The 14000-nt window shown below is 33.4% G+C and overlaps 1 protein-coding gene and 1 pseudogene across 2 annotated transcripts; one reads left to right on the plus strand and one right to left on the minus strand.

The window, feature by feature from the left end:
- The first annotated feature begins 4638 nt into the window (after positions 1-4638).
- Positions 4639-8615, plus strand: LOC104790738 (BTB/POZ domain-containing protein At3g44820). Its single transcript, XM_010516511.3, has 3 exons — positions 4639-5470; positions 5808-5877; positions 6264-8615. The coding sequence occupies exons 1-3, from the start codon at positions 5421-5423 to the stop codon at positions 8094-8096; spliced, it is 1953 nt and encodes a 650-aa protein (XP_010514813.1). The 5' UTR covers positions 4639-5420; the 3' UTR covers positions 8097-8615.
- Positions 8616-8987: 372 nt separating this feature from the next.
- Positions 8988-12386, minus strand: LOC104790737 (putative LRR receptor-like serine/threonine-protein kinase At3g47570; annotated as a pseudogene). The gene is made up of 2 exons (XR_015558967.1): positions 9620-12386; positions 8988-9527 (listed from the first exon to the last, which is right to left on the minus strand). The product of XR_015558967.1 is annotated as a putative LRR receptor-like serine/threonine-protein kinase At3g47570 (transcript).
- Between the last annotated feature and the right edge of the window lie 1614 nt (positions 12387-14000).

The following is a 14000-nucleotide window of genomic DNA, read 5'->3' on the forward strand; positions in this document are numbered from 1 at the left end:
ATCTGCAAAAAAAAAAGGAAAAAAAAAGAGTTATCATATTGAATAACTTATTTCTGAATCATACGTAAACAATTCTAAAATTAAGATATTTTGAAGATAAAGTATACTTGATTAGCAAGATTTTTAGTACTATATTTTTTTGCATTTTCGTTATTTGGATTTTGAAAAAAGTGCATGTTGTACTTAAGCGAAGAAGAAAAATGGTGTTTAGATATTTAGCGGGATGGGTTTGGGTATTAATATAAATTAAAAATTATTTTATTAACTGTTAGTAAATCATTAGTTCATTATTTTGTTAACACCATCGACGTTTAAATATTAGGTATATCTTATTAAGTTTATTAAATTACGATTATGTAAAATAAACAAATAGTACCACGTATACCACATGTTATATTCTGAATTTAATAATTTAAACCGGTAAACCTAAATTTTTAAACCCATAAACCTATTTAGTATATAGATATAAGGGGATATATATTTAAAATTTACAAAACATTAGTCATATATATAATTAATCTATTAAAAATTACATTTTTATTTTACTTTTAAAAATATAGTTCCGCTGTGTACCGCGGGTTAAAACATAGTAACAATGTGATAACATAAACACTAATATCGATTGGAGACTATAGACCACTCGCAGCTGAAAAAAACTACAACACAATCACAACTATAATAGTTGTATTATCTTTTAAGTACACAACACACTCGTTAAAAGATATTTCATCAATTATTAAACTACAACACAATCATATCAATATATATATATATATATATATATATATATCTACAAAACCATTACACTACTTTGAACTTGTTATTTAGAAATAGAAGATATATAATTTATTCAATAAAATTTAAAATCTGTACGTATTGGCTAAATATATATTTTATTATTTTAGATTTATCTTTGAAAAAATGATTAATATGTGAACTTTCTTAGTTTAGAAATGAATTCTTTTTTTATGAATGTTTAGTTGAAATACCTAATTAAATACCATGTTGTTTTTCAATGTTTTTTTAATCTTAAATTATATTTTTAACTATTATACAGTTTGTGATACTTTTCCAAGATTTTTTAAGATGTTAAATCATCAGTAAATATGAATTTATGATTAACATCTTTGATCCATAATTTATTTATAAATGTGCATGGATATATAAGTAATTTTTGTTTTTTTTTTTTGAATTTATACAAAAGGTTGGAACCTATTTAGAAATCTTAAATCATTTGACGAATTTTTTTTGGGAATTTAGTTGATTCTACAAATTTTGTTTTAAACTTTTCTATTCTACAACATGACAAAACACATTTTCCATTCTACCATAAATGATACTTAAAAAGAAAAAAATACCCTCAGATTTATGAACGAGAATTTTGTTATTTTATGACACAAGTCAAACTTGATGTGTGGAATGGTGGAAAGAGAAAATAAAAATAAAAATATAATGCTAAATGATGTGACGTTGAAGGATTTTGATAGAGGTGGGTGGATTAATGATGGACCATCATAAAATAGATTTTGTAAAGAAACTAAATTAAATTTATTTAAAATGTTAAGAACTCTGTAAATTATATATGTTTCTTGATTTACATAACTCGTAGAGTACATGAGAGGAAGGACAAAATTGGACTCGTGGACAAGATGTATATTAACTTGTCCATTAGCTAAAACTTGTCCATTTGTGAAGTATGTTGAATAATAGACAAGTTTTAAATGAAACGTGTACATTGAGTTTTGGTATTGCCCAAAAGGAGTAAATGAATGTGGTAGAAGACACAAGTTTGGATTAGGAATGTGGTAGATTCCTTAGATTTTTTTTTTTTTTTTTTTGTATATATAGTAAAAAGATATTATTAAGACTGAGATATGTAGCTAAATTTGGGTAATAATTTTGTTGTGTGAATGTGATTTTATATTTCATATACAGTCTGTTTGTAAAATGAATCCAATAAAGAGAGTCGAGTTTTTTGAATTGAAAGAGAAAGATTTACATTAAGACAAAAGATTTTGGGGTTTTAGGTGTAACACTATTAGCAAAATCTCTACAAGGAATAATTAGTTAATCTCTACCAAGAATAAATAGTTAATAAGATCGGTTGTTCAGAAAAAAAAAAGAATAGTTAATAAGATCAGTAAAAATCTAATAAATGAATTATTTTACGAATTTTTGTTTTTTTTCTATATGTTCAACGATAAAAGAAAAGCGATTAGGCTCCAACTAGTGCTGTATCGAGTGCCAAGAATGTCTCTAGTTAGAGAAAACCAAATATAAGAACAAGAAAAACAAGAGAAAATCCCCAAATCTTTTCGGCAAAATACACAGTCTACGCGACCTTATGCATCCGAGCACATGAGTTTATCACAATAATTATAATTACAATTATAATTGAAATTTTGCCTTTAAAAAGAAAAACAATAAAAATCAAATGTCATTAATATTGGATTCATTAAAAAATACTTTGAAAAAGAATCCCAAATAAAGAAAAGAAAGGATGAGAAACTTCAAGTTAATTAGCGGCTCAAAATGTTTATGAGAAACTTAATGTTCACTCTCTAATCTATATTAAGATCAAAAATAAGATTGAAGGTTAGATGGGGTTTTGTAACATGCTTGGAGCGAGAGCAAAACAGACGAGGATGATGATCGAGAGGAAGTCTCTGGATTCTCAATCAGGACTACAATTAGATAATAATTTCCTTCCAATGTACGTACGACCATCTTTTTGGTACCACTAAAATGCACTTGCTTAATTAACAAGAGATAATATGACCACTCTAACTAGAGCCGTGGCTATGTGTTAAAAAAAGAAACATTCCCTTCCGGCCTATTTTTTAGAAAATAACTAAAGGCCCTAATAAAAAATATATGTGGTAAAAAAAATTACTAGCGATGATTCTAGAGAAACTGAGAAAAAGGACTTTAGTTAGAAACTAAAATTAAAATAAATTATGGTAACTAAAGAGATTCATTGTTCTCACTTCTTCGATCACCTTTAGAGTTTGGTTAACGATTTTGTAGTACAAAAGAGAAGAAAATTTCTGTTATAGAATGAAGATTTTGGTTCTATGCTTGTTTTTTTCTTCTGAGTTCTGATTATGTTAGTTATTATATATAAAAAATGGGAAAATTAGAAATAAAGGAGGTTTTTTCAAACCTTTGTCCATAGACATTTTTTTTTTGAAATTGTCAATTGTGACGAAAATACCCCTACTAATAGATATAGTGAAGTTTTTAGGAGTTTAAACCAAAAAACAAACAGAAAACTCATGTTAGTATACAACTGTGTAAAAAAAAATTTGAAAAAAAATGTTTTGGGTGTCAAAAATCAGTTTGTAAATTGATGATTTCTGGTCTAAATTGTTCAGAAAATACTTTATACGACTTTTTCAAGTTCTGAAACATTTAGATTATTCATTCTACAGTTTGTACATGTTCTACGAAGTTTAGACGAAATTTTTTTTCTAAAAACTTCAGAACTTGAATTTTGTATCTTCTACAAAATTAAGAATATGTATTCTACATTTTTCTTCATTCTACATCAATTCAGAATATATTTTCCACGTTTTACCATGTATACTAAAAGAAGTAGAAGATATATCGTAGACTTTTTAGAATTTATAATCTGTAAAATTTAGAACACCATAGAAATATAAAGAAAATAAATTAAATAAGGAAAGTGAATATTTTTTGAATAATCTTAATTTATGGTTATGATTCTGTATTTATTGTTTAGATATGTTATAATATATTTTAGAATGTGTATTCTTAATTATTTAGAAGGCAGACAAATACATAAAAATTTGACATTCTACATGATCTATCGGTTGTTTACCATCTCTTCCACCTTCCACAAAAATTTCACTTACCTGTTTATGATGTAAATCTACATTACTTGTGGATGCCAACAAGGAGTTGAGATTTATTGATGATGAAGAAAAACAAGATTTGAAACTAATTTTGACGTTCTTTCAAATTTTGTTAATTATAACTTTGATGGATATTTGTTAGATTAGTCTAGTCATTGAATATTCACTTGGACTTTGGATACACACCATATGGGTTTCACAAAAGCAAATTTGTTCACGTTTAATTGTTTTCAGTTACAAAAGATAACTCAAATGATACTAAGTCTGGTTGACACAAATTACAAGTGACACAAGTGCTAAACATAACCAAACCACTTTTGATTATTGAATCAAATAAATTGTAGTTTTTTTTCTCTCAAATTACGATTTGGAGGAAAAAATCAATTAAAAGGTTAATAACTAATTAAAGGGTTTCCGTTCTAGTTAGAATAACTAATTAAATAATTAAAGGGTTTCATTTCTTCAATTAAGTAATTTTATTTTTTAATTAAGGGTATAATTGACTAAAAATTTTCTGTAAAACATATTTCACCAAACTTATCTATATAAAGTATAGATGTACAAACTTTTAATAAAACATCCTTTATTTCTAATTTGAAGGCAGTTTTTTTAACACTGATTCTGGTCCATATAATCCTAGGCACGGTTCTAACTCTAACCCGGTTAATTTGATAACCCGATTAACAAATATCGTGGATACAAACCAAATCAATTCATATACCCGAGCTAATAAAACTCGTCAGCATCATACCTGAATTTCTCCGAACCTAACTGAAACACTTTGACACAATAGATACAGTTACTTTTGTCTCTTTGTCTCCTTAATTCCCACGCTTTTTTTTTTTTTTTGTCAACAATTCCCACGCTTCTTCCTTCACATTTATTACCTTTTTTTTTTTGGTTTTTTGTCAACCAGATTTATTACTTTTTAGTACTCCGTATTTTATTTTCCAACTTCATCTCAAAATATCATTTACATAACGTAAAGAAGAAATAAACCCTTTTCTTCCTGGGATCTATAAAACTTTATCCCTAAATTCACTCTAAAATATCCCTAAATTCACTCAAAAATAATCTCATTTTTTTTTTCTTATTACCTACCAAAACTAAAAGAAATTGTTTGTTTTCAATTTTAGTGAAAAAAAAAAGAGAAAGTATTTATATTTTTTAAAATTGTGTTTTCTTCTGTCTTTGGTTGATTTTAGCTGTAAAGGTCTACAACACACACCACACCACACCATTTGCCCACGAAACTGACCCCTTTCTTGACGTCTTCTCTTCTTATGTGACTTTTGGTTTTAAAATGATCAATAAAAATTGTTTCTTTTTCTTCTTTGTCTTAAATTTGGTTTTAGTTTGAAAGCTTTAATGGTGGTTTAGTGGTTTTCTCTCTCTTTTTTTTTTTTTTAATTCTTATTCAAGTTTTTAAATTATTATCTGGGTTTGGTAGGATTTTTTTTTAAAAAAATTTCCTTGTGAGATGTGAAATTTTCAACTTTTGATCATCTTTCTAGGTTGGAGTTTGGGTTACTTCTCTCTTGTGAGATGTCACCTGTTGCAAAAGTCTCTGAGTTTCACAGAGAAGGGAACGACTGGTACGGACATACCTCTCTATCTATCTATTTGCATGTATGTGTGCTTTGTTTATGCAATTTAAGTTCATGGGTTCTGTTCAAACTTCATTCAATTGTTCAAATTTATGATGTCGGTAGCTGAGAGACCTTAAAGTTTGTACCTTTCTTACAATTCTTCACTTGCCATGTCATTTTAAAGATGCTCAGAGAGAGGACTAACTTTTACACAATTTGGCTTGTTAATGAACAATTTTGGATCGAAGCTCATATCTCAAATATTGGATTGGATAGATTAGTAAAATAAGATGGAATTTGTACTTGGAAATCTTAGAGAGAGCTGGGTTTTATATATATGCAGGTTTTGCAAAACAGGACTGTCAAGTGATATCACTGTTGTTGTTGATGATGTGAAGTTCCATCTTCACAAGGTAAATATAGTTTTGATTATTCTTTGATGCTTTGCTTTCTTTATGAGTTTGGTATCGCCTTTGTCTTCTACTGTAAGTATGTGTTCACCCGTTAAGCAAGATTTAGCTAGGTGGTACTTAGTATAATGATGTTAGGAACTTAAATGTTCTGCTTCAGTGTAGCCTTGAAAAAAGACTAGTTGGTGCTTACTTGTTCCCATTAGTCTACTTGTGGAAACAGTTACATAGATTTAGCTACTAGTTATGGTTATGTAAACATGTAACGACGTGTATGGTTATGTTTATTGAAATATATGTATCAATGTTATATGAATCTGTCTATATATAAGTATTAGTAGCAACTGTTTTGCAAGAACTACAAGAGTTATGTATCTTTGTATTTGCAGTTTCCATTGGTTTCAAAATGTGGAAAGCTAGCACGGATGTATGAAGATTCTAATATCACTGGTAAGGAATCACTCTGGACTACAGTGCTTGAAGAGTTCCCTGGTGGCGCAGACAATTTCCTGATAGTTGCTAGATTCTGTTACGGGACACGAGTAGATATCAACTCGAAAAACATAGTCTCCACACATTGTGCAGCTGACTACCTCGAAATGACAAATGAGTACGGGGAAGATAACTTGATTTCACAAGTCGAAACATTTCTGCACAAACACGTGCTTCGCAGTTGGAAAGACTGTATCTTGGCCTTACAAAGCTGCAACCCGGTGTTGAAGACTGCAGAAAAGCTTCAGACAATACCAAAAATCATGAACGCTGTGTCCACAATGGTTTGTACTGACCCTAGTTTGTTTGGATGGCCTATGATGATGTATGGTACTCTGCAGAGTCCAGGTGGAAGCATTTTATGGAATGGAATAAACACGGGAGCGCGAATGAGAAGCGCAGGTTCAGATTGGTGGTACGAAGATGTTTCTTATCTTAGTGTAGATTTGTTTAAAAGACTCATCAAGACTATGGAAACAAAAGGTATACGTGCAGAAAGTTTAGCTGGTGCTATGATGTATTATGCGAGAAAGTACTTACCGGGTTTGGGACGGTGGCAGAGCGGAACAAGTGGTGACAGCAGCAAAAGTAGAAGAAGAGTTGTGAGTTTTAGTTTGGCAACAGCTTCTTCTCCATCCTCTATGTCTCCTGTTGATCAGATTGCTTTGCTTGAAACCATTCTAAGTCTGCTACCTGAAAAGAGAGGAAGATCATTCTGCAAGTTCTTGTTAGGTCTTCTTCGTGTTGCTTTCATTTTAGGAGTTGATGGGAATAGTGTAAAGAAGTTGGAGAAAAGAATAGGGATGCAGTTGGAGCTTGCAACGCTTGAGAATCTTCTGATTCTTAACTATTCTGATTCAGAGACATTGTACAATGTAGATTGTGTTGAACGAATAATATGCCATTTTGTATCGTCATTGTCATCTTCACAGTTACCTGAGTTCTCTCCTCCATCTTTGGATCCAGTGACGTCTCCTACTTCAGTGCCTTTAAGGAAAGTGGCGAAGATGGTTGATAACTACATGGCAGAGGTTGCTTCTGATGTGAATCTGAAACCGAATAAGATGCGGTCTCTTGCAGCAGCTCTTCCAGAATCTTCAAGACCCTTGTATGATGGTCTATACAGAGCGTTTGATATCTATTTTAAGGAGCATCCATGGCTTTCAGAAAGAGACAAGGAACAACTCTGCAACATCATGGACTACCAAAGACTCTCCATTGACGCTTGCGCTCATGCTTCCCATAACGATAGGTTACCGCTCAGAGTTGTTCTTCAAGTTCTCTTCTTCGAACAAATGCATCTCAGAACCGCTCTTGCAGGCGGTCTAAATGTCACAAACACAGAAACAGCTCCTGCGGTGACGATCCCTGGTGGAAGAACAGGACAGGAGATAGTTCAGCGAGATGGTTGGGTGACCATTGTGCGGCAAAACCAGGTTTTAAAAGTTGATATGCAGAAAATGAGGTCACGGGTTGGAGAACTGGAAGATGAGTTTCAGAGTATCAAGCAGGAGATGAAGAAGAGAGTGAGCAAGTCCTCTAGCTCAATGAGCTCGCCTCGTCTTGTCAAGCTTGGCTGTAAGTTTCTTCTTCCACGAGCTTCTGATGCTAAGAATGATACAGTCCATAGCTCGGTTTCCAGCACTCCTAGATCTGCTACCGCTGACCAAACACTCCCTCATTCCTCTCGCCATTCCAAACACCGTAAAAGCTTCTCATTTTTCGGGTAATCTCCCTCCAAACAACATTTATCATCCACTCCTCTCTTAAAGCCGAACACAGAGGAAGTTCCTTTTTCCTTTCTCCCTCGAGGAACTCTCTCTTTTCCCGGGGAAACCAGCAAAAAGTTCCAAAAAGGCCCAAGAACAAAAGCTGGCTTATTTGAAGAAGAAGATGATCTCTTTCTGCTCAGTAAACTGTTCTGTGTTCTTTGTCCCGGTTTAGAGTCTTTGCCGCGGTTTTCTCCCGAGGTAAAAGCATTGAAGACTCTTATTACCATCAAAGGCGATAGAGTTGCGGGACTGATCTAGGTGGTTTTTTTGGATACAGATATACACGATCAAAGTAAATAACTAGTTAGGATCTATAGATCAAAAGGGGTATAATTCTTGTCTGTTTTTGATATGATTGTGTTTGAATATATGTTGATATGTTGTAAGTTACAACTTGTAACTATCTATGCGCATATTTCTTCGTTATGTGGCAAGGTTATTGTTTTGTCAATAAAATATAGAATCTTCTTTACTACACACATGCATTGTAACGTTGATTGTATTACAGTTAATCCTGAAGGATCAAGATTACAAAATGATGGTCGTGGACGCTCTTAGCTCCGTACAATCTCTAGGTTGCCTAGAATCATAAGCGGGTACAGTATGTGGAACCAAAACGTTTTAAAGTGCGAAAGCAATTTTTTGGACAGTTAACAGTTTAACCGATATACGTTAAATTCCCTGCAAAAAGATTAAACACCCACAATATTGTTGCTTTTGAATCTTCGAGATGCTGCTTCATTATTTATAAATTTCTTTTCTCCGTAGAAGGACAATTTGATTTTTCTTCTTCTTCTTCTCTTTATTAGTTACTATTCTTACAACATATCTTACAACATATCATTCATCTTTTGTATGCAAATAACACAATCTTTCATTGAAAACACTCCGCAAGCAGACAAGCACTATGGTACATATATAAAGAGGAAAACCACACATTATGCAAACGATTATTTTTTTTTGAGGCTTCAGAATAAGCCTTTAGGTAGCTAGGTTTGAAAGTTTGTGAAGGAAAACGAGTAACAGTTCAACGTCTAGCTGTTCTTCTGGCTTTAAAGAACCTCTCTCTGATGGATATTAACTCCTTTGCGGCTTCATTAGTTGCCAACCGGTTCGCTGGAGATTCTTCACAGCACCTTAGTCCCACCTCCAAAACCAATGTCAAGCACGCAACAATAGGAAAACCTACTCTTAGACCGCTGTGAAGAATTGATTTGTCTGCAATGTCCAGTACTCTTTCCGCCAACGCCAACTTGGTATAACTGTAGAGAGTAAAGTTTCCTTCAAAGGATTCACTGGTTGGTCGTTTTCCAGTGAACATTTCCAAAAGGAGAACCCCAAAGCTATAAACATCACCATGTGTTGATGGTTGTCCTCCCATTCCATACTCTGCACCATAATCCATAAAAAACAAGATTGTATATGAAAACATAATATATGCGTTTTCTACGTACAAGATATCACATGTGTGACAGTTTTACCCGGTGCAACATAGCCGACGGTTCCTCTGACGTCGGTCGAGCTGAGTTGGCTGAGGAAGGACTCTTGGTCGAATTTTAGGAGAAGCTGGGATAGACCAAAGTCGCTAACATGAGCTGTAAGATCATCGTCTAGAAGGACATTGCTTGGCTTAAGATCGCAATGAGCTATAGGTTCATGACAATGGAAATGAAGATAGTCCAAAACAGAAGCCACGTCTATGGCAATGTTGAGCCTTTCAAGAAATGTCAATGTTCTTGAAGGCCTATGAATCTCTTCGACTTCTTCTGTGTGCAGCCAATTATCCAAGCTTCCATTAGGCATGAACTCATAAATGAGAGCTCTAAAATTCGTTTCCTTGGAAATCAATACTTGAACAAGCCGTCAATAGTTTCACAAGATTACGATGCTTTATGTCCTTGAGGGATTCACATTCTGACATAAAGCTTCTCATTGCTCCACGTCTCTGCATGTTTAGAACTTTCACTGCAACAATCTTGTTCTCTGCAGGGAGCAAGGCTTTATATACAGTACCAAAACTTCCTGACCCAACCATATTGCTCGAAGAGAATCCATCAGTCGCATTTCGGATCTCTCCATAAGTTATATGCTCATGAAAGACATCCAGTGTGGAAGTAGATGGATTATTACTCTGCTGGTTCTTCTTTGTTTTTCTAAACCAACGTAGAGAAAGTAAAGCTATGAAAAACAGCAAAAGCAAACCCATGCCTATGCTTACTTCAATCGCAACCTTCTTTAAGTGAGAGGAATGCTTTGATCCCATAAGTGGACCTCCCGTAAAGCATGGATTAAGTTTTAATTCCTTGATGCCTCCACAAAGGTTTTTGTTTACAAATACTGAAACTGTTGTAACATTCTGAAATATCCCTTCTGTTGGCACACTTCCCTCCAAGTTGTTAACCGATAAGTTGAGATACTCTAAAGAGGAAAAATTTGCAAGATATGCAGGTATACTCCCAGAGAGATTATTGTTCGAGAAATCAACTCTGTTAACAGCTTTTAACCTTCTTATATCTGGAATGGCCCCATCAAAATAGTTTCCTTGCATCAAAAGTATTTCCATCGAGAGACAATTTCCCAAGGCATGTGGGATTTGTCCAGATAATTTATTATGTCCAACTGATAGTTGAACAAGATATTCAAGTTTTCCAACATCTATTGGTAGAAAGCCGGTTAAGAAATTACCTGACAAGTCTAGATTAACAAGGGACTGGATTTGCATAATTTCCCATGGTATAGTCCCAACCAACTTATTAGACTTAATGTATAACTCCCGCAGAGAAGTACAATTACTGAGACTCAGAGGAATAGTTCCTTCAAAATTATTGTTGTGCAAATATAGAATGTCTAACCGAGTGAGGTTGCCTAGGAAAGATGGTAATTCTCCAGAAAATTTATTTGACATGAGATTTAATCCCTCCAAGTTGAAAAGCTTACTAAGAGAAGTTGGAAATGCACCTGTCAACATATTTTCTTGTAATCCAAGGCTTCGTAAACTTATGAGATTCCCAATGTCATAAGGAATGCTTCCATAGATGAAATTTTTTCCAAGGTCTAGATGGTAGAGGTTCGTGGAGAGATTCGCAGTGGCGGTAGGTAATTCACCCCCGAGCCTATTGTGACCAATCTCTAAGGTCTCTAGTTTTGTGCAGTTAGTTAGAGCAACCATAAATTCAAGATCTCCAACAGAGTAACTTCCTAACGAATTACTTTGAATTAATAGCAGTTGCAAATTCCGTAATTTCCCAAAGCTCGGAGGAATACTGCCAATCAGATTGTTATCATCGATTCCCAACTTTTGAAGGGTCGAGATATTGGAAAGTGTTGTTGGAATGACTCCTGTGAGACTATTACCTCCCATATTTAACTCTTGTAGGTTTGGTAGCAGCTTACCAAAATCAGTCCTCAAGGAACCCGAGAAATGGTTACCAGAGATATATAAATACTCAAGTGAGGAAAAATTATAGATTGCGGGAGGAAAAACACCTACGAAATTGTTCACTCCTAAATTAAGTTCCACCATGTGAGTCAATCTAGCTATATCTTCTGAAATTTCTCCTTTCATGTTGTTACGTGCAATCGTAAGACTTCTCAGGGATGTCAAGTTTCCAAGAGATGCAGGGAGCTTCCCTTCCAGCTTGTTTCGACCAAGATATAAAAATACAAGCTTTGTCAATGACCCTAGTTCTGAAGGAACACCTTCTCCAAGATGATTTGAAAATAAATCAAGCCCTTGCAGTCTAGAGCAGTTAGAGAGACTGACTTGAATCCCTCCTCCCAAAAAATTAAAGCTCATATCCAAGTGTTTAAGTCTAAACAAGTTTCCAACTTCTTGAGGGATGATACCACTGAAAGAGTTATCTGAGAGATTAAGTGATATGAGAAATGAAAGGTTACCAATAGATGGTGATATCACGCCGCCCAATTGCAATCCTCCAAGGTCCAAAGCAGTTACTCTCTTGTGCTTGCGGCCACAGGTAACCCCATTCCATTTGCAGAGAGAATTTGAGTTATTCCAAGAGGACAAAACAACTCTTTTTTCTTCGGAAACATGATACTTGAACTCCAGCAACGCCATCATATCGATTTCATCCCTAAAACGATATGCTTCATCAAGTAGCATGAGATCACTGAAAAAAGCTAGTAAAACAATCAATCTCATAATTTGCAGGGAAGTAAGTACAAGGGAGGAACAAAAATATGCAAATGGTGGTGGTAGTAGTATTAATGAAACTTATAGAGTAAATAAATACAAAAATATGCAAATAATTGTTTTCTCAAGTCAAGTCGTCCACTTTCTCAAAAGCAAAACCATTAGACTAATCTTTAAAAATACGGCCAATTGACGACAAGTTTCGTGTTATATCACACTACCGACTAAACAGTTTGTAAAAAGTGTAAAATTCTAAAGAGTAATTAATGTATCTTTTGACGTCTGTTTGGATCGTTAATTATTTCCAATATTTTGTTCCTCAAACCGACTGAAGAACAAACTTTTGGGTATTATATTGTAGCCAAAGGTTCTCATAAAACAGGAAAAGTATGGAGTTTCCATCCAACCTAAATCTAGAGTTTGATTCGTTTTATTAAACCAAATAAAAGAGTATAGATTTTTGGGCAATGAAAACAAATTATAATATAAGATTTTCCTTTTTTTGGGAAATAAAAATAACCCAATGAACCCATAAATGTTATGAGATATTGATTGCTTGATGAGTGTATTTTTATTTATTTTAACACTAGTAAAAAAAATTTGTATAGCTACGATAGAGTCATGAAATTTTGTGGCTAATTTTGTAACAACCACTAAGTTGATAAGATGACAATTTCGTGGCTAATTTTAGCCATGAATCATATACGTGATAATTTGGTGGCTAATTTTAGTCACGAATTCTATATGTGACAATTTCGTGACTAATACAATCACAAACTAAATTCGTAACTAAATCGTGACTATTTATTGTCACAAAATTATCACATAACTAAATCATAGCTTATTAGCTATCAAAAGCCATCAAATTTCAGTAACTATTTAATTTTTACAAGTATATCCAAATTTTAAATTATACCCTTAAAACGAAATTCAATAGATGGTAATATCACGCCGCCCAATTGCAATCCTCCAAGGTCCAAAGCAGTTACTCTCTTGTGCTTGCGGCCACAGGTAACCCCATTCCATTTGCAGAGAGAATTTGAGTTATTCCAAGAGGACAAGACAACTCTTTTTTCTTCAGAAACATGATACTTGAACTCCAGCAAAGCCATCATATCGATTTCATCCCTAAAACGATATGCTTCATCAAGTAGCATGAGAGTACTGAACAAAGCAAGTAAAACAAACAATCTCATAATTTGCAGGGAAGTAAGTACAAGGGAGGAACAAAACGACATGATGTAAAATTATTATTCATAAACCCCATTTTATTACTTATCCAAAACGAGCAGTAAATAGTTAATAAAAAAAACAAGTTATCAATCACTAGTCTTGCGAAGGCAGTATAGACGACTAAGAAACACTTAAGATATATTTGGTAGTTATTTTAATTCTTCTTTTCATGAGATTCATCAACTCAACAAACACAACATAATTTATAATCTTTACTATTATCTGGGGAGGATAAAAACAAAAAAAAAAAAATACAAAAATTCCATTATATGTCCCCACGACAAAAGAAAAAGAAAACAAAGAAAAACAATTTCAGAGGGCAAAAAGGTAATCAAAACGAGACAAAACACGCGGACTCTATGTGTTTGGAGTTTAGTTTGTTCGGATCTTAGATATGTTACATGAGTATCCAAACACTTTCTTCTTTCCAAACCTGTGAACAAATTAAAATCCAAACAGCGTCGTATAAAATATCT

The sequence above is a fragment of the Camelina sativa genome, chromosome 6 (assembly GCF_030686135.1).
Source record: "Camelina sativa cultivar CO46 ecotype springtype chromosome 6, ASM3068613v1".
NCBI lineage: Eukaryota > Viridiplantae > Streptophyta > Magnoliopsida > Brassicales > Brassicaceae > Camelina > Camelina sativa.